This window comes from Anarhichas minor, unplaced genomic scaffold, assembly GCF_050575085.1.
Source record: "Anarhichas minor isolate MPS153535 unplaced genomic scaffold, ASM5057508v1 ptg000024l, whole genome shotgun sequence".
In the NCBI taxonomy this organism is placed as follows: domain Eukaryota; kingdom Metazoa; phylum Chordata; class Actinopteri; order Perciformes; family Anarhichadidae; genus Anarhichas; species Anarhichas minor.
The window spans coordinates 14,643,774-14,670,684 of record NW_027466470.1 but is presented as its reverse complement, the minus strand read 5'-3'; the positions used below and the strand labels follow the sequence as shown (position 1 = coordinate 14,670,684).

General features: G+C 44.4%; 2 protein-coding genes across 2 annotated transcripts; both read left to right on the top strand.

The window, feature by feature from the left end:
• The first annotated feature begins 2,549 nt into the window (after positions 1-2,549).
• Positions 2,550-15,563, top strand: acsl3b (acyl-CoA synthetase long chain family member 3b). Its single transcript, XM_076098393.1, has 15 exons — positions 2,550-2,738; positions 7,115-7,569; positions 8,206-8,383; positions 8,476-8,585; positions 8,777-8,915; positions 9,779-9,929; positions 10,131-10,254; positions 10,691-10,762; positions 10,926-11,065; positions 11,417-11,589; positions 11,722-11,796; positions 11,876-12,067; positions 12,166-12,280; positions 12,445-12,602; positions 12,800-15,563. Exons 2-15 carry the CDS (start codon positions 7,219-7,221, stop codon positions 12,955-12,957), a joined length of 2,136 nt encoding a protein of 711 aa, XP_075954508.1. The 5' UTR covers positions 2,550-2,738; positions 7,115-7,218; the 3' UTR covers positions 12,958-15,563.
• An 8,707-nt stretch (positions 15,564-24,270) lies between these two features.
• scg2b (secretogranin II b) lies at positions 24,271-26,762 on the top strand. The gene is made up of 2 exons (XM_076097586.1): positions 24,271-24,400; positions 24,931-26,762. Exons 1-2 carry the CDS (start codon positions 24,271-24,273, stop codon positions 26,760-26,762), a joined length of 1,962 nt encoding a protein of 653 aa, XP_075953701.1.
• The last annotated feature ends 149 nt before the right edge of the window (positions 26,763-26,911 follow it).

Genomic DNA, 26,911 nt, shown 5'->3' with positions numbered 1-26,911 from the left:
GTTCCTTTTGCTCATAACATCTGCCCTCTGACGGGTTTTTGTCCTATCAAGATGACCTCAGACATAGCCTGAGGAGAGCGATTATCACCACTCTGTATAAGCGCTCATGGCTTCGGTCATGTGATCACATGATGGCGTGCGTTCATGAGGAGGAAAAGGCACGACCTTGTGTGTTTGCATGCATGTATTTGTCGCACTATGTATGCACAGACATATGGCCTAACAAGCATGAAAAACACTCAACAGACCAGTGAGAAGGGATCAATGTGCAGGGTCAAAGTGTCAAACATGGCTTACCTAGCCGTTTCACTTCTGCTGCGTAGCTCTTCAGATGTCAAAGAAGACTTTCCTCTCTGGAAGTGTTGGATCTTCTCTCTGTCAAGTTGAAACAAATAGCATTAAGATAGAGTCCAGTGCAAAAGCCCTCATGAAAGAAATGTGCAATGACTCCCTCTGGAGTATAAAAGAGGGATTGCATAAAATGAAAATACGAACCCTGTTTACATTTTTAAATGATGAATTCTACATAAAAAAATCTATTTTGTTTGCTTGTTGTTTTTAAACCACAGCCTCCTGCTGTCTCTCTATTCAGTACGATTAACTAGTTCAGTTATAAAGTAGAGGTATGGGCACAAAACAACAAAAACAAGGAATAAAGCAAATGTAATGTGTTTTTAAATGTCCGTTTATCAGACATGGCCAAAACACAACAAAGTGCATTAAACCAAGAGATATTTTGACGGCCAGTAACTGTTAGGGGACCAGACTATATCAACTTTTCTACCGTAACAGTGTGACTAGCTGCAGATGGCTCTATCAGCGATTGCAGGGAGAGAAACTGTTATTCTATCAATCTGTGTATTCGATTTGCTTTGTTGGATAAATTAAATCGTTACAGTTTTATGGGTTATTGAGTTGGTACGAGGATCGTCCTCCCCCAGCGTCTTCACTGGCAGCCCCTCTTCCTCCATCTGTCTCCACAGCCCTCTTCCTCATCTGGTGCGCTGTCTTCTCCCTCGTCATCCTATATTTCATCCATTGTCTACGCGCCAAGGCCAAAAATAGTAGTTTGACAGACAGCTGGGAAGAAGGGAAACTTTCACCACATTGTAACTTCACCAGCAAATTGAGTGACAGCAGTGCAGATCTTACATCCCTGGAATCAGTATATAAAAGTTATTGCAAGCACTAAAAGCTATATGGTGTGAGATACAGTTGGGTATTACTTAATAAAAATGAGGAAAACATACATTATCACCACCGAAGGTTATTTTGCATTGGCAACGTATGAGCCATACATATTACTGCAGTTTTGGACCTACAGGTGAGAAACTGAACTTCATGACAACACAGTGAAGTTTTTCAAATCTGGCACTCCTTTTTAAGACTATACATTGTTTTAAGTGGTCTTCAAAATAACTTTGAATACCATCTCAATGAGTAGTATTTAAGTACTGTCTGTATCAGTATCTGTATCAGTATCTGACAAAAATTCAAATCTTGATAAAAATTGGGATTATATTGAATCATGTCTGGTGGTTGCAGTAAAAACTAACTGGAGCTGAATTGTTTTGTAAATAATATTTTCTTTTGTCGGTTGTAGGCCTACTAGTAATTTAGGTATTCAAATACAATAAACTTATATTTAGAAATGTTGGTATGACGTTGATGTCTTTTCATTTCTGATAAAAGTTTTTTGTAACGAAAAGAACCACATTCATAAAAACAAAATAAGTAGGCAGTATTATATATGAACCTATCTGGCGTTTTCCTATTTCTTTCCCTTTATCTGACGTTTGTTTATTGTTTTTTGAAAGCAAGCCAACTACTGGGCTGCACCTTTCCGCAGTTTCTCACGGTCGGTTATATTTATAAATAGTATGCCATTCATAAATATAATGTAATTCAAGGAGCATTGCATCGGTGAGGTACTTCAGGTCTACAGGCTTCGACTTTGGCCACTATGGCTATAGACTAGTTTATAAGCATCTAGTATATAAATAGAGAGAAGTCAGAGTGGAGGTGTTTCTGCTCTTAAAACACTATCACACCATGTTTCAACAAGGAGACGCGCGTGGGAAGACCCGCTGCTGACTGTTCGCGGTCTGCAGTCCCACACAGACAGATGAATTAGACGTAGCCTTAACTATTTTACATATTTAGCTCGGCTATAATTTTCAGTTTTAGTTTGTCTCTCCCCTTGTCTCGTGAACACACGTGTGCGCTCTGTCTCGCTCGTCTGTTGAACAAATGTAGTTGATGCTCAACAACTTGGAATAAACACGGAAGCGAATCCGAATAAACCGCGTTCAACCCTGGTCGCGCTGCCAGGTCGAATAACGGTTGACGCATACGGTGCTGAGGTGACACACTCAAACGAACCGTCAACCCGCGTGTCTCTCCCAAACTGACGGTCCCGACAGTTGTGAACGCTAGTAACCTCACTGACGTCCCCGCGCACCCAAGCACGCGCCACCTCCAGCGCTCCAATCGCTGACCGAGAAGTGTCATGACGTCACTCCAAAGCTTCCGGACTGTTTGCACTGGCCAGTTGATGGTCAAATTTCGAATTACACTTACTTTTTATATACGTTTAACAACAGACCAGCAGTTGTGATTTATAACCAAGCACACCCTGTTAACAGACTACCTCAACACAATGTCAAATCACCGGTTACAAGGATAAAGAGCCCCGATCCGATCCCGCAAAGACGCAGGCGTAGCGGCTGAGAGAAGAGGTAAGAATGTATTGCTGCGTGAGCGCTCTGCAGATGTTTAGAGAGGGACTGGTTGTTACCGGTATGCTAACCACCGCGACACGTCGCCTTTAATGTCCCGTACGTTAGCTGCGAGTTCCACCTCTTGGTTCTGAACTGAATTTGGACAAAGTGGCTGATTTGTAGCTCACTAGCAGCGGGCCAGCAGCAGCTGCAGTGGTTAGCCGAAGCCCGGTATGCTAGCTGCTAGCGCGTCTTTGAGCTGTCCGCTAGATGCTAATGTTGATGCTGCTTCGCCGCTAGCCTCGTATAGCCTCAGAAACGCATACTGCGGAGTGAAACAAATTCTGGCTATTAGCTGGTGTCTCCTTGCCCGGTTTGGGTTTGATAGCGTCACACATAATGTCTAGAATGATGTACAAGTTATCACAACAGTACTGTGTTGTGATTGTCTCTACCGCAAATCAAAAATAACGATACACAAATCAAAACAGTGTCGGCACCACACACGTCTCCAGCGCTTCTCAAAGGACCGACGCGGATAACATATTATAAAGGTAAATAACATTGCAAGTAAAAGTACAACATGAAGCCTGTTTTAATAAAAGGCGACGCTTTATCCGATACAACGATGTAAATGATGAGATGGAGAAAATGCGTGAAATCATCACAAGATTCACGTCATACACATCCTGTTGTCCTGATTCTCATTCAGATACTGGCAATGTGGAATAAAATGTATTTAGTATCAAATTATAGCTCGATAAAATCATTATGGACTGTTATTGAGCTGAAAGCTGTATTCATCTGTGGTGTTTATCTCCAAATGTATTAACAGAAAGCTCAGTTTTCTCCACTATTGAACACAGAGTACTTTAACAAATCTTCATGCGTGTGTGTGTTTAATACCACTTTTATCACAATATGCATGTGGGCTTAAAGTCAGCTTTGTGGCAAACATGTGACAGATGCGCATAGATGGGTTGTGATATTTTAGTGACTCTAAATCCGAATATGTGGTCGGTTTATTATAACTGTGTCACAGGAATGTTAGTTTCTTATCTAATCAGCTTTTTGTGGTTCTCATCATGTCGCACGTTGCTGTTGGGAGCAGGTGTGTCTACTTCATTCAAAGTAAAGTAGACCATGGCTGAACCTGTGTGACAAGTGTTCGTTCTTACCCTCCTGATGTGGCTGTTATTCTTTGTGCGTTTTCTCTGCGTTTTTAAGTACAATAGAATTGTGTCAGTTGGTTGTGGTATTTGAGTTGCTGCAGACAGGTGAAACATGTTCAACCTGCGAGACTGGGACGGTTCATGCAACGTGTATTTAAGCACTTAATAGTAAAGGCAGTTGCTGTCTGCATTCTTATAAAACACCTAACGAAATGTACAGAGAATCAAATTGCTTCTCTTATCTATCTATCTATATATATATATATATATATATATATCTATATATATATATCTATATATATATATATATATATATCTATATATATATCTATATATATATATCTATATATATATATATATATATATCTATATATATATATATATATATATATATATATATATATATATCTATATATATATATATATATATATCTATATATATATATATATATCTATATATCTATATATATATATATATATCTATATATCTATATATATATATATCTATATATATCTATATATATATATATCTATATATCTATATATCTATATATATATCTATATATATATATATATCTATATATCTATATATATATATATATATCTATATATCTATATATATATATATCTATATATATCTATATATATATATATCTATATATCTATATATCTATATATATATCTATATATATATATATATCTATCTATCTATCTATATCTATCTATCTATCTATCTATCTATCTATCTATCTATCTATCTATCTATCTATCTATCTATCTATCTATCTATCTATCTATCTATCTATCTATCTATCTATCTATCTATCTATCTATCTATATATATATATATATATATATATGACAAAGACAACACAAGTAAACACAAAATGCAGTTTTTAAATGAAGGTTTTTATAATTAAGGGGGAAAAAAATCCAAACCTACATGGCACTGTGTGAAAAAGTGATTGCCCCCCCCCCCCTGTTAAAACATAAATTAACTGTGGTTTATCACATCTTTGGAAAGCTGAGTTCAATTTCTCTAGCCACACCCAGGCCTGATTACTGCCACACCTGTTCTCAATCAAGAAATCACTTAAATAGGACCTGCCTGACAAAATGAGGTAGACCAAAAGATCCTCAAAAGCTAGACATCATGCTGCGATCCAAAGAAATTCAGGAACAAATGAGAAACAAAGTAATTGAGATCTATCAGTCTGGAAAAGGTTACAAAGCCATTTCTAAAGCGTTGGGACTCCAGCGAACCACAGTGAGAGCCATTATCCACAAATGGCGAAAACATGGAACAGTGGTGAACCTTCCCAGGAGTGGCCGGCCGACCAAAATTACCCCAAGAGTGCAGCGACGACTCATCCAAGAGGTCACAAAAGACCCCAGAACAACATCCAAAGAACTGCAGGCCTCACTTGCCTCAATTAAGGTCAGTGTTCATGACGCCACCATAAGAAAGAGACTGGGCAAAAATGGCCTGCATGGTAGAGTTCCAAGACGAAAACCACTGCTGAGCAAGAAGAACATAAAGGCTCGTCTCAGTTTTGCCAGAAAACATCTTGATGATCCCCAAGACTTTTGGGAAAATACTCTGTGGACTGACGAGACAAAAGTTGAACTTTTTGGAAGGTGTATGTCCCAATACATCTGGCGTACAAGTAACACGGCATTTCAGAAAAGGAACATCATACCAACAGTAAAATATGGTGGTGGTAGTGTGATGGTCTGGGGCTGTTTTGCTGCTTCAGGACCTGGAAGACTTGCTGTGGTAAATGGAACCATGAATTCTGCTGTCTACCAAAAAATCCTGAAGGAGAATGTCCGGCCATCTGTTCGTGACCTCAAGCTGAAGCGCACTTGGGTTCTGCAGCAGGACAATGATCCAAAACACACCAGCAAGTCCACCTCTGAATGGCTTAAGGAAAACAAAATGAAGACTTTGGAGTGGCCTAGTCAAAGTCCCGACCTGAATCCGATTGAGATGCTGTGGCATGACCTTAAAAAGGCGGTTCATGCTCGAAAACCCTCCAATGTGGCTGAATTACAACAATTCTGCAAAGATGAGTGGGCCAAAATTCCTCTACAGCGCTGTAAAAGACTCATTGCCAGTTATCGCAAACCCTTGATTGCAGTTGTTGCTGCTAAGGGTGGCCCAACCAGTTATTAGGTTTAGGGGGCAATCACTTTTTCACACAGGGCCATGTAGGTTTGGATTTTATTTTTTTGTCACGGCCATAGTGTCACAGTCCTTACCGGAGCAGCACAAGAGCGTGTGCAGTGCAGGTGATCAGTGCTGGGTAGCCTAGTTTGACTCACTGAGGATTCACGCTCTAACTGAAGTCAAATATCTGCAAACACGTCTCTTTTTACTGTAGAAATGTAGCATGGTAAAAGGAAAAAAAAAGATGAGTTTATCTCGATAAGAGCTACTCGATGACTAAGTAATATTGTGTTTTGTAGCTTGTGTTTGCATAAGGCCAGGTGGGGCCCACCTCGTCGGTCAATGTTGGATTCTTCTCAGTGCTGTTACATTAACCGAGCAGGTTACGCTAACATCCCACATGACCTCTGGCCCTCTCATTGGAAGCAGCAGAGTGACAGTGACAGTCACTGTCGCTAGTTCTGGCTCACTGCAAATCACACTGTGGCCATAAGTGCACTAAGAATAGCTGAGAGAGTCCATCCAAAGGTTTTGGTAGTATAGTCAAACAAATTAGGGCAGTAACTAGTTTAACATGTGCTGTAATACTTAATTTGCACACATTAGTACACCTCGGGGTGTGAGTTGCAAGCTACTGGCGAGGCATAGGGAGAAGGTGTATAATTCCTGAAAATTAGAGAGGCAAAGTTTTTTTGGTTGTGAAACAAAATGGAAAATAATAAGCAGCAAATCTTCACATATCGGAGGCAATTCATGTTTTGTCTATCAACTAATTAACTAATCATTCCAGCACTATTATTATATGTTGTTAAGTGTCGCAGCGTCATGCTTTCTCCTTGGTGATGGGATCAACTAGGCCAGCGGAGTTGGTGAAATAGATAGTGCTGACTGACAGCCGGCCTAAGAATAGACAGAGATGTTGTTCAGGCAAGCTGGGATTCATTTACCAGGAGCACACATTTGATGCTTGTGCAATATTGCCAAATGTGCTGATGCATCTTTTTATTCCAGACTATCCTTCTAAAATTTCACATTGTGCCTCTCTGTTGCAGGTCTGTTTGACTTGCTGCGCAAAAGAACCACCTTCAGCCAGTCGCAGCGCATCATTGCGTGTCCGGTTTGATTCATCTCCACCACTGACTTCATCCTCCCGAAGATGAAGCTGAAGGAGGATATGAACCCCCTGCTGCTGCAGGTCTTCCGCTCCGTCGTCTGGGTGTACTCGGTCATCACCTTCATACCCTGGTACTTCTTCTCCGGAGCCGGCAACAACTTGGAACGGGCTCGCCGGGTCAAGGCGTGCTCGGTCAGCGGACACCCGGCGGGGCCTTACAGGGCCGTCAACAGCCAAGAGAAGCTGGCGGCATGGCTGCACCCCAGTGTGGACACGCTGGACAAGATGTTTGAGTACGCTGCGAGTCGGTTTCCGAAGAGAGACTGTCTGGGCACGAGGGAGGTGCTCAGTGAGGAGGATGAGCTCCAGCCCAACGGCAAGGTCTTCAAGAAGGTTAGAGAGCTGTTCCTGTTCCTTTGGCAAACATGCAACAGATTGTGTATCACCATCATCCTCTTTCTTTTTTGTTAAATTGTTTGGTCTGTTGTCAGGATATAGCCAAGTCAGTGGGTGGTTCCGCTCATCACACGTAGGTGCAGAACTGTATATGAAAAGCTTTAGGTGAATCCGAGGGACTACAGGATGTTAGCTTGTGACGGAGACGTCTGCCACTGTGCACAGTGTGAGAGGAGTGTGGGTGGAAGAGCAGCAGCAGCAGCAGCGTTACCGGTGCTTTTGTCTCATGGCTGAAGAGTCTCCTCATTAACGCCTGTTGTGGCTTCAAAAGCCCTGTAGATGGCGCTAACTGACTGCGTATGAAGAGCGATGTGTCGGTAACAACACCGGACCTCTTTCACAGTGCATATTGCACATTACCTTTATTATATTGTGACACAGATGAACGGTGCTCATATTCATTTCCAATGACGTAAATACCACAGGTTCCTAAAATCATTTAAGCACTCTCTTCATATTTGTCATATTGACACATACCAGGCCTTTAGAATGCATGTACATGCATCAGTGTCCATGTTGTTTGGTGTAGTATTTGGAAATAATCCTGAACATATCACCTTTTGTGTGTTTTAGGTAATACTAGGAAACTATAACTGGCTGTCGTACGAGGAAACCTACGAGGCGGCAAAGAATTTCGGCAGCGGCCTGGCAGCGCTCGGCCAGACGCCTCAGTGTAACATCGCCATCTTCTGTGAGACCAGAGCAGAGTGGATGGTAGCAGCACTAGCCTGCTTCATGTACAATTTCCCACGTGAGTGGCAGGAAAGACAAACACGTGTGTATTCATGCGGTCTCCGACCTACAGTGAAGGACTTGAGACTTAACCGGCTTTGCATTTGACAGTGGTGACCCTGTATTCCACTCTCGGACCCACGGCCATCGCGCACGGCCTGAACGAGACGGAGATCACGCACATCATCACGAGCAAAGACCTGCTCCAGAGCCGTCTCAAGGTACCTGCTTTGCTGTCGCCATCGGTCTTCGTGATGTGCTTAAAATTCTCAGAATTACGGGTTGTTCATTGTGTGTAGTGTTAGGGCTTGATCATGAAGCTCGGTTCTATTTGCATGATTACTTTTTCCCCTCTCGCTCGCCTTTCTCCCTCCCCACCTCCCTCCCTCCCTCCTACACCCAACTCCACCAGGCCATAGTGTGTGATATGCCGAGACTGCAGTACATCATTGTAGTCGACAGTAAACCCACAAGCTGGCCGAACATTCCCAGAGGCATCATGGTCTACAGCATGGATGCTGTGAAGGAGATGGGATCCAAGCCTGACAACAGTGAGTGTCTGAGCGCTGTGATTAAAAAGGTTTTTCTAATTTTGTCGGGGAAATGGGAAGTGAAGGCTTAATACAAAGCCAACACCCTGATGTGTAATTGGAGTGATGCGCTGTGCATAACAGAGTCAGGAAGAGGTCAAATAAAACACTTTCCAAACACCCAACGTCACAATGACATCGGTCGACTTTTTAGGAAAATCAGTGGAAACTGAAATTCTGTTTACATGAAGACTATCTCCTGAGCCACGTTGATGATTTTCCTCTTACCGTATTTAAAAAAGAAAACACTGGAATATTGTAAAAGATTGGATACTGCAAATAAAACACGCAATATAGCGTCCATATGAAATATTTTCTAAATTCATTTTAGCCAAGTTTCCTTTCGCAATCACGTAGAAAACAAGAATTACATGGAAGATATCAATAATTTGCGTTGTGATTAATTGAAAGAGGGGATCAGGCTTAAAAACAATCCTAAATCATCTTATACTTATTTGATAATTGGTTATAGAATCTGTAGAAAATTAAGATTTTTAAATATGAGGATTTGCTTCTTTTAGTTTATTTCACTAAAAATAAAATATCCTTGGCTTCAGGACAGTTTGTTTGAGCAAAACGAGCATCTTGGTCTTCATTCCTCTCATAAATTGAGAAAATAATCAATGCATATATTGACAATTATTCAGACCCTATCACAGCATACAGCTGTTTGAAAAGCATCTTTTTTTTTTTACATCTCTGTACTTTAGTGAGCAGAGACTTCTTCACACGAACGTATTATTACGGTTAATAACAGTGTTATTACGGTTAATAACGGTGTTATTACCGTGGGATCCATTCCCTCTGTTCTCCTGCCTCTGCAGTAGCTGTAGACCGCAGACAGTCGGAGTCCTCGGACATCGCGGTCATCATGTACACCAGCGGCTCCACGGGCATCCCCAAGGGTGTCATGATCTCCCATGGCAACATCATTGCTGGCATCACTGGCATGGCTGAGCGACTCCCTAACCTCAAGTATGCCAATACCAGATTCACTTCCTCTCCTTTCCCCTGTGTTCTGCAACTCTCCAAATATCTACAAAATATCTCCTCCTGCTTCTGAAATACATACAATATCACGTCTTTCCTCACACACGTAATTACCACCACCTACCTCACTGTGTTCTCTTCTGCGTCTATTGCGGAAACTAACCTGCGATGTTTCTGTGCCGGCAGTGAGACGGACACGTATATTGGCTACCTGCCGCTAGCGCACGTTTTGGAGCTCAGCGCTGAACTCGTGTGCATCTCTCACGGCTGTCGCATCGGCTACTCCTCCCCTCAGACTCTAGCTGACCAGGTCAGTGTATAAAAGCACACGCACACATACATACACACACACACCTACCTCGTGGCCAGCATGTGTTGTATGCGGTGCCTGATTCGAACGTTGTTGCGCAGTTGCTCTGGGGAGGGGTGCGTACCCAGAGTCACCAGGAGGTGTCAGTGCGCAATAAGAAGTAAGGGTACTCGAGGACAAGTGCTGGTACCGAACCCATGTCAGGCACAGTGTGTCACATTTATTGCTGAGACTTCGGTGCTCTGTATATCCAGCTGAGATGAAAATGATCAATCATGTATTTTGGCTTTTTATAGTGCCCTCTAAAAAATGTCTAACTTGACTGATACCCTGTTTTTTTAATTTTTTTACAGATTCTATTCAAGATGCTTATGGTCACTTTGTCAGTAGGTAACTGAGAGTTGACATATGTTTTTATTTATTTTTATTTTCACAGTCTACCAAGATAAAGAAGGGCAGTAAAGGGGACACCAGTGTGCTGAAACCTACTCTCATGGCTGCTGTACCAGTAAGTCCTTTTTATTTCAAAAACCCATCAGTCCAAATGTATTAGTAACATGGCCTCCAACTAACATTTCTAACATTATTATTATTATTATTATTAAACTCTAAAGAGCCACAGAGTATGGACTTAAAGTGTCACTGAGAGTTTTCCCACCTGATGCGTTTAGGAGATCATGGATCGAATCTACAAGAATGTGATGACCAAAGTCGAGGAGATGAGCAAACTCCAGAAGACGCTCTTTGTGCTGGCGTACAACTACAAGATGGAGCAGATCTCCAAGGGCTACAGCACGCCTCTCTGTGACAGGTAAAACACCTGTTATATTCCTGATGACACCAGCGGAGACGTTGGCGAATATTAACCTCTGTTACTACTCGGCTAAACATAACCTAGTGTGAACTTCCTGTCAACGCTGAGTCTCGACAAAAGGGTGTAGGAACCTCTTCTCTATGTGAATCACTGTATAATGTTGTGTTTGCACGGGGATTCTTCAAGTAGAAGTCAACATCTGGATGCTATGTAGATTTATCAACTTTATAAAAGTCTGAATGGCTTTTTTTTTCTCCAGTCTTGTTGTTGTTGTTGGAGTCTCCGCCACCCCTTACTCATCATCTCCTGGCTGTGTATTTCTGTTTCCGTCCACCACCTCCCCCACAGTCTGGTGTTTAAACGGGTGCGTGCGCTCCTGGGAGGGAACATGCGGGTTCTGCTTTCTGGCGGAGCTCCGCTCTCTGCTGCCACACAGCACTTCATGAACATCTGCCTGTGCTGCCCCGTGGGGCAGGGCTACGGCCTGACGGAGACCTGTGGAGCCGGCACCATCAGCGAGAGTAAGAGAGTGCTGGATATCCAATGTCACCCTTTGGGGAAAATGAACAGACTAGCAAAAGAAGTTGATTTGTAGTCATTACCTTAATTTATCAGGAGTCGCTGCTGTTTTTTTTTATTTTATTTTTTTACAGTTTGGGACTACAGCACAGGGCGGGTTGGTGCTCCACTGGTTTGCTCAGAGATCACGCTGAAGGACTGGGAGGAGGGTGAGTCAACTGGCAACCACCCAACTTCAGAGAAGGCAACAAGTGCATTGATATCCTAATCGGGTCTGTGCTCCCCTAGGTGGTTACTACAGCACAGACAAGCCCAACCCCCGGGGGGAAATTTTGATCGGCGGTCCGAATGTAACGATGGGCTACTACAAAAACGAAACCAAGAACCGGGAGGATTTTTTTGTCGACGAGCGCGGCCAGAGATGGTTCTGCACGGGAGACATCGGCGAGTTCTACCCCGACGGATGCCTTAAGATCATCGGTACGAGATAATTCAAACGAGTGCAAGTGTGTGTGTGTGTGTGTGTTGCACAAGCGTGACATGTATCAGGATTGTGACGCGTGTTCTCCCCCCTACAGACCGCAAGAAGGACCTGGTGAAATTGCAGGCAGGCGAGTACGTCTCTCTAGGAAAAGTGGAGGCTGTTTTGAAGAACTGCTCACTCATAGACAACATCTGTGCCTATGCCAACAGGTAGAATCCTCTCTCAATCAATTTCTTCCAGACTTCCAGTTCCTATTTTTAAATGCAGCCTCACCAACATTCCAGCCAGTGTTTTTCTTCAGATTTTCTGTTTTCTCTCTTGTTAATATTGAAAAAAACTAAACTTGTGGACTCTTTTTCTGCTCATTCTTCAGTGACCAGTCGTACGTGATAAGCTTCGTGGTGCCCAACCACAAGCAGCTAATGGTGCTGGCGGAGCAGCTGCAGGTGAGGGGCACATGGGAGGAGATGTGCAACAACTCCCAGATGGAGAAAGAGGTCCTACGCATCATTACCGAGGCCGCTCTCTCAGGTAGGGGGAAACAAAGCCCGTCCGTCCTCTTTGTCTGATTTAAAAGGCTTCTCAATGAAACCTGAAACCAAAGCGGTTGTTTCCTCTCTGTCATAACTTGACAGTTCAGATCGGGTGCGACGGCGTCTGCCTTGCACCAGTGTTAACACTGTAAATGTCACTCTAACTTGTGATTCTGCTCTCTCTCCCGCAACCAGCACAAATGGAGCGATTTGAGATCCCCAAGAAGATCCGTCTGAGTGCTGAGCCCTGGACGCCGGAGACCGGGTTAGTCACCGACGCATTCAAACTGAAACGCAAGGAGCTGAAAACACACTACCAAGACGACATTGAGAGGATGTACGGTGGAAAATAACACACACAAACGCACTCCAAACATGTGTGTATATATATATATATATATATATATATATATACACACACATACACAAGGAGCTCAGAAGCCACTATACTTGGAATATTTGTAGAGGAGTTATACTTTAGATACAAGGTAACAATCACACATCATTACAGTAAAGAGCGTCTCATGCACAGCCTCCTCAGCTTCCATACGACCAGTTTCGATCAAAAGAGGGGGAAAAAAACACTCTTCAATCCAGCTTCATGCTCTCTGTCGAGACCAGAAGGCAGAAGGTCCCTCACAGACGACTGAACCAGCCGGACATGGACACACTCTCTCTCTCTGGTCCCCTTTGATGGATTTAGACCTTTTGAGTTGCTACGACAACCGTGAATGGCGCACAAAGTCGGACGTCCGCGTGACTCGAAGCGAAACAAATGTCAGGCTCGACGTATATCTGGATCAATGTCAGCGCGCCCTCTTTGTTGCTTCTCTTCTTCCCACCCCCCCCCCCCTGCTGTTTGGAGCCTTCCAGCAGCTCTGCATGGTCGTGGACTTGTGGTGCAGATACCTGGCAGCATGAGCCTGACGGAGGGATCCCTCCTGTGCTTTAAGTAAACGGTCAGGTTGGAATCAATGCAGGGATCTCTATTATATATATTTTTTAATGTTGTCACGATGTTTTCTTCATGTTTGGTTTGTCAGCTTTGAAACCCATTGACGAGTATTTTTGTGTGTTGAGGAACCGTTGTTGCAAAGCCACGAGAGATTGAGCATCAAGATGTTTTTTAATGTTATTTTATGTTTGTAACATTCTGAGGGTTTTTACTTTTTTCATCGTCCTGTTTTTTTTTTATTGCCAATTTGTTTATGCTAATGTACTTTAATGAGCTTTGTTTACAAGCTTCTTTTTGTTGTTGTTGTTATCTTTTCCTCCCTTTTTTTCTGTCCGTGTCCCACAGTTTGCACGTTTTATTGTGTGTTTACTGACTGGACTCGTAGAAGCGATCCAGTCTTCAGACCCCTCTGCTCTCGGCCTTTGCTGCAGTCGTAAAAGGCATCCATTGGGACTGTTTCCATCCCTGCTCTTCTTTATTTCTCCCACCTTCGCAGCCCCTGGATGCATCCTAACCGGTGTCTTATTGGTTATTTTGTTGGTTCATTGACATACCGTAGCCCTGCCACGTATTCCTCCAGTCATGACCAATGCACTGTATGGATGTCTCCAAGGAAACTTTGCCCAGCTTAGAAAAACAGTTACATCAGTTCGCCCAGTTACATTTTGGCAAAACTGTACAAGTTATCTTTTCTTGTTGCCATAGGTCTAGTTACTTTTGTCTTTTTTTTTTTACTTATTAATATGAACTACAAAATGAATGTGCAATATTTATAAAAAAAATTTAAACTCAACTATATAGGAAGGGAAAAAAAAAAAAAAAACGCTTACAGCCGCCCCTCCGTAGTGTATGAATGTTTAGGCCTTTTGCTCGTATGGGACGACCTGTAGGAAAACAAGCATAGGAATGAAGAAGGTGGTAGAGAGACACTGTGCTTAACAATGTAGTCCTCGAATGATGTAATGCTTTTTAATAAGACTGTAAAGTGGGAGAAAAAAAACATACTTGGCATTGTACAAATTGCATGCTGAAAAGTGTGCAACAGCACCAAAACACTTGAATATGTATTAGAGAGAGAAATGAGTGGATCGCACTCCAGTCGAACTGAAGAAATTCCTTCATAAATACACTTCCTGTTGAATTGTAAGTACATAGCATAAAAGTCACCGGACCTCATAGAGAGCAGATACATTTCTGTATCTTTAATTTGGTTTTGCTGTATGACGCTGTATGTGCAATGTATATAAAAGGGTCAACTGCCATTCGTTTGATCTCCTGTGTGACGCACACATTAGTTACTGTATGTTTTACTTGCTGAACTGTTAGGTTAATGGGCAGAAGATTATCAAGTGTTTTGTAAGGGGCGAGGTCTCTCCCACAGCTCTTAGAATGCAAGTCTTGCGTTGCTTGTTCTGAAGGCATTTAGCGTTAATAATGATACAGTCAGGTACTCTTAACTACGTCTCCTATCAGATGTCTAGCTCAATGTACAAGGGTTCATTTAGCATTTAAGGAAAAAAATGGACGGTACTATCATAATGCCGTTCCTCTCTTCCGGTTCTTTCTCCTGACATTTCAGTGGAAAGTCAGCAGCTGTACTGTGCTGTTTGCTGCTTCTCCTCTGCCTGGCTAGAGGTGACTAGTTGCCTTCTAACACACGTGAGCCGTCTTCAGGGGTCTTAAGAATGTGAAGCACTCCCCATGTTTGGTTGATAGCACACAACGCCGCGTCCTGGCAAGGCCAAGAGAGTGGGCGGTGCAAAGACCACTCCTGTTGTAAATAGGTTGAGAGGGGAGGGGATCGATGGTTCAAGTTCATTCATACTACCAATAATTAGGTGTGAAGTCTCCTGTCGACATATTTAATAATCTCTGTTACCGACCATGTTTTTTGTGGTTAAGTGGCCCTGCGAGCAGGACTATTGCAAGTGTCTCCTTCCTTATTTATTTGTGATTTGGCCTTGACGATAATGTAATGAAATAAAAATGAGTGTGTTGTAATTACTGCTGGTATTTGTGTGTTCAACACCTGAATGCAGTCTGCGAGGCACAACGTGTGACTGATACGATCAGCAGCTTGATTAGAATCATCCTGGAACCAGAGTTTCTATGGCAACGACAGGCCTGTGTGTGTGTGTGTGTGTGTGTGTGTGTTTGAGTGACTGTGGTTTGTGAAAGACTTGTGCGGTTCGCGGACGCATACGGAACATACAGTCCTTGGAGTCAACCTTCAATCACAGCTACAAAGGATTCTTTTTTTAATATCCTTTCAGAGTCACAGACTATCGTTCACAACATGTTGACCGTCAGACGTGTGAAATCATTCGATTTATTAGAGGAAGAAGCCTTCCATGCACACCTGCTGCCGTACAGGATGAATCTGAGCGAGCCGGAGTCGAGCATCTTGGCAATGTGTGTGAATTTAACTAGGATGAAGATGATCAATTAAACTTGACTGTTGTGCCGTGCATCTTACATCAAGAGTACGCCTGCAACTAACCATTCTCACTATTTCCTCCATCAAATGTTTGGTCCATTAAATGTCAGAAAATAGGGGAAATTACCCAGACCCCCATTTGACATATTTACATTGCTTGTTTTTTCTGTCCAAGGTCCGAAACAGAAAGATATTCAGTTTACTATCATAGAAGACCAAGTAAACCAGCAAATATCCACATTGGAGAAGCTTGAATGAGAGAATTCTTGGTATTTCTAACCTTCAAAAATTACAAAAGTGTAAGATAATTAATTGTTTATCAAAATTGAGCAGAACTATAGTTTTCTTTCAATCGACTAGTTGATTAATGGACGAGTTATTTCAGCTGTAATCAGCAATTGTTCTCACTTTGACTTCAGTTTGAGGCTAGAAAGGGTTTGATTAAGCAGTGGACACAAATGAATATGAATACAGTATATATATATATACAAGTTGTATAAGTTACATCGTGAATATATAAAGCTTACAATGCCGCATAAATTCTGCACTTGGGCTTGTAATACAGATTACCATGTATATATTAAGCTGCAATACATATTAAAAAGAAATCAAAGCTGAACCGAACCTTTACAGTATTTGAGAAGGAAAACATTATCGAGAACAACCAACCTCTCACATAAAAGCAAAATGAAAAGACATGGTTGTTTAAAGTCCTGCATGACGGTTCCGTTTGATTTGAAATGAAATGCAAAAAGCGGTGCAAACAGTAGCCGTAAGACCACAGAGAGATGAGCGATTCTTCCAGCCCCTCCTCTCTCCTCTCCGGTCCATCCATCCAACCCTATGGGACCGGAGAGTGCGTCAGAGGCATAATGCTCCCTTCATTAGCCTACTGATTCTGACGCAGACACATACACACTGAGTGCCTCTGCCACAAAGACAACAACAGCAGCACCGAGCAGCCAGAAACTGTGAAGGACATCTTCTGTATTGTTTGAATGTGGTTGTGTGTGTGTGTGTGTGTGTCTCTCTCTCTCTCTCTCTCTGTGATATATTTTCTTTGCTCTCTGACACTTTATTCCAACTTTTTCTGTCTCCTACTCTTTCTCTCTCTCTCTCTTCCTCTCTCTCTCTCTCTCTCTCCCTCTCTCTTCCTCTCGCACCTCCCTTTTGCCTCTTCCTGTCTACTTATGACTCAGAAGTGCGCAAAAAAACTTTTATCTGTGCTTGTGCTTTATGCGCACACTCCGGTGTGAGCCAATAAACCATATTGGAGTTTACAAGGATGAGAGGAGCTGAAGCGGAGCCGCCTCATCACTCTGGAGAGGTGGGCGGTGGCCGGAGAAAACTGATAATAATTACATCTGAGGCTGAGAGATGGTGGCACAGTGGTGACTGGGACTGAGATATCACACTGGACTGCACTATTTGTAAGACCCTCTAAAGGTACAGTAGGGATAGGCTTGATTGGAGATATGAAGCGGGGTCCATCCCGACAAACTCATATTCTGTGGTGAAGCACTGTTCAAACACGCAGAACCAAAAGGCATCCGAAGATCCCAAATATGTTGTGTCGAAATACAGAAAAGGGTAAAACATGAAACTTTTTTTACTCATTTCACATCTTAGTGTGACATAGATGCAATCAAGCACTGCGACAAGCAGATACAGAAAAATGTTTCATCTGACTCTGGAGCTACTTGGTGTTTAAGGATAGCCCCATCGCCTCACTGGAAAATGAATGAATGCAGCACTCAAATTTTTGGTTGACCGTCTTCCCCATATCGTGCCCCCCCCCCCCCCCCCCCCCCCCCTCCTGCTGATTTTGTTTTTGACAAGCTGAACTTTGGCTGTGCTCAGTAACACTGGCTGGCACACGCCCCAGCTTAGCTGAGCTGGGTCATCATGGATATGAGGGCCAACGTGGAGGGGGGAAAGTGTGTGACGTCTGGCAATGAGCTTTGAGCAGAGAGGGAGGGGAGGGGGGGTAAAGATGGAGAGGCAGAGGCAACCGATATGTCTGGGCGATGACTCACCGATGCCGGGTATTTATAGCATCAGGAGGGAGGGAGGGAGCGGAGGTGGAGGAACAAGGGGGCAAGCGGTTTGGGGAGGCAGCCAGGACAGCATCATCGCACCGCTGACAGGGAGTGGTGGAGGGAGAGACGGAGACCGCAGGGATGAAGCACCAGAGAAGGAAAGGAGGGAGACGAGAAAAAAGGGGGAAGACAGGGATGGTGGGAGGTGACAAAGCAGAGAAGGAGGTTTGGAAAACAGGCAAAGTGGAGGAGAGGAAGGGAGGGGTGGAAGGGCGGATGTTTGAGACTGAGCATAATAGAAAAGATGAAGAAGTTGAACTGTCAAGTAAAGGAGGGGAGACAAAAATAGAACGGCATCCACATGAGAAAGAGCGTATTTTAAAAAGACTCAGTTGAAAAAAACAATCTTGCTGGGCGTGCCACACTGCAGAGACACAATCAGAACATGTGGACATGCATACGAATTGGACAAATTGGGTTTTGAATGAAGCAACAAATATGCAATATCTCTACCCGAGCTATGATGAATATATACTTACACGTTTGCAAAAACACACACTTCCCTGCAGCCTCGCATCCAGACAATGGCTAGATGGAGTCATGCAGAGGAGGACAGGAGAGGTGGCGGTCTTCAGTGAACATAAAAATCACCACGGTTGCCTAGACACTGTACATTCTCAAGTAACACATAAGGCTGTTACACGCACAGCCAATTAGGGAGACAAAAAGACCACAATCCAATTAGAGAGGCATTGTTTGGAGCTTTACCACGCATGAATGTGATTATGATGAATTTGTATGAATTTCATGCTGCAAATATGTACATTATTACAAGCACATTCCGTTTCTCATTCCGCTCTCTTCATTGACAAGATTCCTTCATTAAAAAAAAAAAAAAAAAACACATCCCGCCTCTGCCTCTGAAGTGCGTCACGCTGCATCCCTTACCATAGACACCAACATAATCTCTGCATGTGTGCTCGTATACACATGGGGGGGGGGGGGGGGGGGGGGAGCACAGACGCGCACAAGCACACTGTCGGTTTGTTAAAAAAGGGATGAGTCAGAGCACCAAGGTGAACACTCGCAGCCATTAATATGTACAGGGGCGTGGAGGATAATAATAATGAGAGGAATGGAGGTTGACAGGTCGGTGGGAGGCAGAGGGGGGAAAGAAAAGAAGCTGAAACTGAAGATAAGTTCAGGAGAGAGAGAGAGAGAGAGAGAGAGAGAGAGAGAGAGAGAGAGAGAGAGAGAGAGAGAGAGAGAGAGAGAGAGAGAGAGAGAGAGAGAGAGAGAGAGAGAGAGAGAGAAACAAACAATCTAGTTTGTGTGAGGCACAGATTGAAATAGCGACTGTATTAGAGTGTAGCTGACATGCTATTTTTCAGAATTGTTTGCTACTTTCATTTTTGAAAATGGAGAAAATGTTTAAAATGTTTAATTTAGATGAAAATCTTCAAGATTGCCACTTTAAGAATGGAAGTTCGGGGGGGGGGGGGGGGGGGGGGGGGGGATTAGACCTCTAAACACCAACACAGGTATTTCCAGTTATTCTGGCTGATAAGCCCTCTGTTCAGGTTGAAGGTAGGCGGCGCTTTCATGGGGTCACAAATCTCCATCTACCAATAACAATGATACAGGTGTCATTTGTATCGCCCTAACAGGTACAACATGCTAACTAACAGCAGACTCAGGAAGATGTCCATCAATCACAGTCGATACACGCCCACACAGTCCTGGAGTGGTCTAATCACTAAGTCACTCCCAGTCTTTCCTGTCACTGACTAATCTAATAAATTGACGAAATATATATGCATAAAAAAAATGAGAAGCATGTGTAAATAAGAGATAAAGGAGTTTCTCTTTCTTGCCAAGTTAAATGATAAGACGAATGCTGTGGTGTAAGACTGTTATCAATCTCACTCATTGAACTCTCAGCGAGAGAAGGCCGCACGTGTCCCAAGTGTCAAACTCTTCCAGATGAAATCAAAAGATGCCCATTAGTGGAAGACATGGGCTCAGTCGGTGAGCTCAGTCTCAGTTATTGTCACGATCAGGCTTTGCCCTGTGTGTTCTGTGTCTTTGTTTCTTTCTGTAGCTCCTCACTCACCTAATCAGTTCATTCAGTGCACCTGCCAGTCACACTCACCTCATCAGCTCATTAGTCTCACCTGTTCACTCTGCCTAGTTCACTATTTAAACCCCTGTCTTTCACTCACTCACTGCCAGATCATTGTGTTTGTTTCCTACCTACCCGCCCGTCCGTTTTGCTCATCCTGTTCCCGGTTTCCCAGTCTGTCTGCCCTGCCTTGTCCTGCCGGATTTTCCCCCTCGTCTTTTGTCTTGTCCTTGGATTACCTGTTTTTGTTTGTGAGCTATTAAAGACTTTTTTTCCCCTACTCTGACTGTCTGCGCTTGAGTCCTCATCATGCCCCGTGACAGTTATACAGAGATATGAAACACACTCCCACAGGTTTTCGTGGACATGTGCCCTTTTCAAATAAGGCCATGCATGTTTCAAATCTGCACCTTCATTCCTTTCATATACACTCCTTCAGTTTTCTTGTTGCTCAAGACAGCACACTTCTATATGTCTGCTCCACATTGCAACCCCTAATCAGCCCATCTGTGTTTCCTGGCTGAAACCACCTGCAGACAAGGGCCAATGCTTTGACCACAGTAATTGGTGCAAAGGAGTGAGATGAGCTGGATGGGTACAACAGAGGGGAGACGTAATGAATGCGAGCCACTAACGAAAATGTCCATCAGCTGAAAAGAAAGGAAGCGACTAATGGAGGAGAGGCGGTGGATGCCAACCTGTGGGAAGACATGATGGAAGCAGAGGAGAGGCAGAGAGGCAGCGTCACCATGGAGACGGCGGTTGAGAAGAAGGTGAGCCATGACAACGGGCGTCCCGCCTCATGACTGGTTGATGGGGGGGGAGGTGAAGAGGTGAGGAGGAAGAGGAGGAGGAAAACAAACAAAGGAGCGGGAGAAGAACGACCACATGTGGCCTTGACGCCTCTCTCTCTCTCTCTTTCATGGTGATCATCGTATCTTTTCTTTCTTTTGTTCGCAAGTTGATCATGTTTGAAATCAAGAATCTGAACACAACCCGAGGTTCAGCTTTTCAAGACTGTGCGTGTGTTTATATGTTAGCAGCTGTGAGTGCATGTGAACATATATGGGCGTGTGCTTGTGTGCCATTGTGACGCACACAAGCCGAGCTGATATCGTTCTCGCCCCGCAGCTTTGATTGACATGTGGATAAACAGCAGCTGGGTCCCCAATCGTCTGCTGTGGGTTTAGAGACCGGAGAGAAGGAGGGAGGTAGATGGTGATGATTTGTACAATGATCAAAGAGACAAAATTATACAAATGGGGTTTTTTTTGGGGGGAGAGGGAGAAAGAGATTATAAAATGCTAATATGGATCTGGCTGAATGTGTTCAAACCATTCACTGAAACAATTGCGCTCTGTGGCAGCGAGCTCGATATAAAATACCAACAGTGTAACCAACAGCAGCAGAGAGGGCAGCTCATGCCATCAATACTGCCAATTAATAATGCAATAAATATAGTCTGCTTTGATAGAGGAAGAGAGAGAGAGTTAAATAAAGTAATGTATACCAGGAAACCAATGAGAGAGTAAGAGTGGCACTAAGGACTCTTCATCTACTCTGATTTTCCCTCCTCCCTGCTGCGATTCTCATCAATCAATAGAGAGAAAGAGAGAGAGAGAGAGAAGGGGATGTAGTAGTACCAATAACTAGAAATGTTTCTCCTGTTAGATATATATATATATATATATATATATATATATATATATATATATATATACATATATCTGAAATCACTGCGTGGGTCTGTATGGAACGATGCACAGAGACAGCACGTCACAAGCCCCGTAGAGGAATCAGCCTGTGAATCATCCACCGCCAGGAACCTGCTGGGATTTGAGTTAAAAAACTTATGATCCATTAATCCTCATAGTGCCCAGGGGGCTGATGTAACTTACACAATAATAGATTTAAAAAAATTAACAGACAGAACAGACATCCGGAAATTTAGATATGCTGAGACTCCACACAAAGATGGATCCATCAAATGCCTTCATGGCATTTTAATTCTACTTAATTCAGTGAAATGTGAACAATTTTTAGCAGTGAAAAAAAAACAATTTCTGACTGAGACACAATAAAAAAAAACAGTGCGTCTGTGTTCCTACACTCGAGTGTGCTCCTGACTGTAAATGGACACAACTCACAGATTAAAGGGCTCTTGAGCTGGACAAATATTATCTTGATCTTTCCAAGAAGTGTGATGTTTTCATCAGTTACCTGGATATAAAATGAGCTGAACAATTAAATGCATCTTTAAATAGCCCTTCATTTTCAGTAAAGATTGATTGCAGACGATGAGCACATTCTATTATCCATCTGTTAATAATGGGCACGCAAGAGAATGTAACCTTTGCACGATTGATACTACAGCGTGCCGGCTGCCGTGACCTCTGGAGTTGATGCCGGGCCTCAGGGTGGCGGTTCTGTTCTGAATGGAGAGATGTGATGTCAGAGCGGTGATGCTGTGCGATTATACAACACATCTTACAAACAACACCACGCCTCTCTTTCTGACAGTCTCTCAATCTGTGATTCATATTTTTTTTCTTTTCTTACCTCTCTCTCTTTTGTGCACACACTGAAGAGCTTAAACAAGCCGGCACACACACACACACACACACACACACACACACACACACACACACACACACACAAGCAGCCAGTCAGATGGATGTGTCTCTTAACGTCAGGAGGCTCTCTGCAGCTCTTCAGCCCTGGCAGATGACGGCGCTTTCAACTAAAAAGCACCTCCGACGTCGTCGTCTCTATTAGACGACACAGCGTGTGCTCGGCACCGAGGTTGAAGGGAAAAGATTAAGTGGCCAATTTTGTTTTCTTCTTTTCTTTCACTAGTTTAATGGACATGATATGGTTACAACATGGAATAAATAAGAAGCACACTGGATTCAATTAGATGTAGAATGAAAATGGGGGAAGGGGGGACTAAAGTGGAAGAGCACTTATGTGTAGGCTGCGGGTACAGGGTGTCATAGGGCATTGAGCGCAATGGTCAGACTCACTTTAGAAGGTGCAGAGGAGACTTGAGACGATGCTGCATTCCTAATGGAATTGACTGGCCATGTGTTTGGCTTGTAGGGAGATACCAACAGAGGCTTAAGCATGAAACAAGAGCACTGGAATGTGAATATCGAATTAAAGTTCTAATACATTTATTACCTTTTAAGTAATAATGGCAGTCTACGCTTATTGCCATATAGGTGAAGAAGAGCCATACTGAATCTTTATTATATATATTTTAAAAGCTATTTGACTATTTTCCTCAAGTGACCTTTGTGTCCCCCCCCCCCCCCTCCCCCCTCCCTACAGAGAATATCTAGTGATATGGTGACGAAATGTGTGAGTCATTGCCTTTATTTTGGTGGAATGTGTTTTGTTTTCAACAACTTTTAATATTAATACTATAATTCTTAAAATGAAATATATATATACATATATAGCCTACCTGTGTTATCATCCGTGACCTTTTACCGGCAGGGGCCGTGCTGTGGCCCCTTCATCTCGTTGACCTGCGGAATGCCGGAGCTTTGGCCCCACTCCGACAAGGAGGGTGTTTATCAACGTCTCTGTCAGAGGAGGGAGGGAGGGGGGGGGGGGGGGGGGGGGGGAGGAAGCAACTGCGACAGCAACTCCGCGGTGGTTTTAGCCTGTGAGTCATCGCTAGAGGGGTTAACTCTGTATGTGCCAAAATGAGGGTAGCAGTGATGGTAAAACTGCATGTTTTTACACCAAAAGGACCAAAAAAAGCTTTTTCTGCGTCAGTGTGAAAGGTTATTTCTGGTACACGTGGAATGTATTTTTGAATTTTTATTTTGGAATGTTTATGTTTACACAGGAACATTTGCATGTTGTTCAACAGATTTTATATCTATATTTAATAAAACGTGTTAATGCAACGAATGAGAATCCACATAAACATATCGGCAGCATTGCAGACTTTTAAAGATCTTTCCAGTCAATAGCTTCTAGAGTGGTGCTGTGAAACAGCACAGAGAACTATTTTTAAATGCAGCGAGCTCTTTAGCATGCCATATCATAAACCTGAATCATTTATATGGATTTTTTAGGACCGGCTATTACGTGTGTTGTGCGATGACGCGGTGGTCAGGTGTTGCCTCATATAACGAGGGGAGCTGTCCAAGTGCTGAAAACAGAAGAGAACAGCACCGCTCCCGAGGAGATGCCATACACCTTCACTGCTGTCTGAGCTTTATTACCAAAGGTAAGATACATATATTTTTATGATTTCACTGTATTTTAGTTCAAATGAATATCCAATTGCCTTGGATTGGAAGACAATTGTCTGTCACGTTCGCTTTTTGCAGATGTCGACACTTTGTAGAATGGGTGTTATCCATGTGATAAAATGCGCATCCACAACAATCGATGAATAAAATGCGTGGTTGCTGTTGTGAAATATCGAGAAATCAAATGTATTTTTTATTTTTTATTTTTGAATGAATGTTGTGCTGTTAATGGGGGAATCGGATGTTGAGGTTGCCCATAACAACGCGGGGAATGACTCATCCAGTGATGTGAATGCATCTCCTCACGCACAGCATCGTATCATTCAATTTGCCGAGCGTAACTCACAGGACTACAATTCTCGGATAAAAACAGACTCTCGCACGTTTATGCGCGTTGCTTTTTGAGTAAGTTTGTTGGACCAACATAGAGACACAGAAATCCTCGTTTGGCTTATTTTGTTTCCCCCCATCCTTCCATAACATTTGACGCTTTCTTGTTTTGCAGGTAATACATTGCCTATAATGCTGCATTTCCACCACAAGTTGCCCGCGGGGGGAGCCGTGGTCCTGCTCGCCTTCCTCCTCCAAGGATGCGCCGTGCGGGCTGCGTCTCTCCCCCGCCACTACAGGCTCCGAGGTGGGGAGGGCGAGGGGCAGCCGGCTGCCTATCCACCCAGCTCCGACATGGTCAAAGCACTGGAGTACATCGAGAACCTGAAGCAGCGGAACGGGGGCCGACCCGAACCCGCGGATTACGACGAGGTGGACAAGTTCAGGGTCCTGCTTCAGCTCGCCTCGCAGCAGCAGGACGAGAGTCCCGCGGACCGTCAGCCCGCCCCCGGCGTGCCGAGGCAGGACATTACCGCTGAGCAGCTGATGAAATCCCTGCTCCAGTCTCTCCAGGATCGGGCCGGGATAGACGCGAAGCCCATCAGCCCCGTGTCGGCGCCCAGGAACGACCGCCGCACGCACAGGCACCGCACCAAAGACACCGAAGTCCCCGCGGGCGCACCGGTAGAATACGGTAATTTCCCCAGACCCCACAAGAAATACCCGCTGATGTTCGAGGACGAGGAGAACACGGACGCTTCCAAGCGGGCCACGGAGGACCTGGACGAGCAGTACACTCCCCAGAGCCTCGCCAATTTAAGGTCCATCTTCGAAGAGCTCGGGAGGATGCCCACATTCGGCGACCAGAAGAGAGACGTGTTCGGGGACGACGACGACAATGAGGAAGAGGACGGGTTCAGCCTGAGGAGTCCGGCTTACGAGGACGTGGCCGGGGGAGAGCAGTGGGTCCCCATCGAGGAGAGGGAGGAGACGGAGGAGTTGGTCAACGGGAGCCACGAAGAAATGGACCGGGCGCTCGGCGAGCAGGAGGAAGCGGAGAGGGAGGAGATGCAGCGCCGGGCGAGCCCGAACCAAGAGGACGCCAGCGACGACACGAAACTGGTAGATTACTACCTGTTGAAGGTCCTGGAGATGAGCGACCAGACGCAGGAGCGGGATAAGACCGGGGAGCAGAGAAAGAGACTGATCCGGCCCTCCATCCTCGACCCTCGGATCGTGAGGGACCTGCTGCAGCTCTCCCTGAAGCTCCACGTCCCCCCGCAGGACCTGATCGACATGTTGCTCACAGAGGAGCTCAGGAAGCTCCACCGCGAACCCCAGGGCTCGGCGGCTCGCTACCCGACCGGCCAGACCCCGAAGATCCGGTACTACAGCCGCAGACTGCCGCCGAAGAGCAAGCCCGTCCCCGAGGACATGGACAGGGAGGACTTTTTAGACATCATCGGCGTGGAGACGATCAGCCACGAGTACCCCGTGGTGCAGAGACCCGTGAAGACCTCTCCCTCCGCGGACAGAATCCCAGCGGCGTCCATCCCCGTCGCAAAACCCGGACCAGTTAAAATCCCGTCTTCCTCCGGGCGCAGGGAGAACCTCTTTTTGTCCGAGCTCAACAAAATGCCGCTGAGACGTCAGGCCAACGTCGCCGATGATGAAGATGAGGATGGCGACGTGGAGGACGAGGTGACGACCTACCTGGCGGCCAAGATCCTCACGGAGTACCCCAACACCATCACCAAGAGGGACACCCAGGCCCAGCTGAAGGGACAGTTCCCCTACGAGCTGTACGAGCGGGTCATGAAGAACTACCTGGGCCAAGCGGACACTGAGAAGCGGCCGCTGGTCAAGAGGGAAACCGAGGTGGCCACAGAGGAGGAAATAGAGCCCACGGAGATCCAGGGGGAGGAGGAGATGATGGCCAAGACCTCGGCTCCACAGACCGTAAATGAGGAGGGGGAGCGCCGTGAAAAAAAGGTGGCCGGGATGTAGCCCGACGCCCTGCAAGACGCACGAAATAATGAATATTTATACTGTCTCAAAATTAAAGTTTGGTGGGCGTGATCTAGTTTACAAATGTATATTATATGAACTATAGCTGGTATAACTAATATCACCCTAACGGAAATGAACTATAGCAA

Excerpts from the sequence above, each read along its gene's own strand:
- acsl3b (XM_076098393.1), top strand. The coding sequence starts at position 7,219 with ATGAAGCTGAAGGAGGATATGAACCCCCTGCTGCTGCAGGTCTTCCGC. Across the intron at positions 9,930-10,130 it reads GAGCGACTCCCTAACCTCAA|TGAGACGGACACGTATATTG; the intron begins GTATGCCAATAC and ends CTGTGCCGGCAG. Across the intron at positions 10,763-10,925 it reads CTCTCATGGCTGCTGTACCA|GAGATCATGGATCGAATCTA; the intron begins GTAAGTCCTTTT and ends TGATGCGTTTAG.
- scg2b (XM_076097586.1), top strand. The coding sequence starts at position 24,271 with ATGACGCGGTGGTCAGGTGTTGCCTCATATAACGAGGGGAGCTGTCCA. Across the intron at positions 24,401-24,930 it reads TCTGAGCTTTATTACCAAAG|GTAATACATTGCCTATAATG; the intron begins GTAAGATACATA and ends CTTGTTTTGCAG.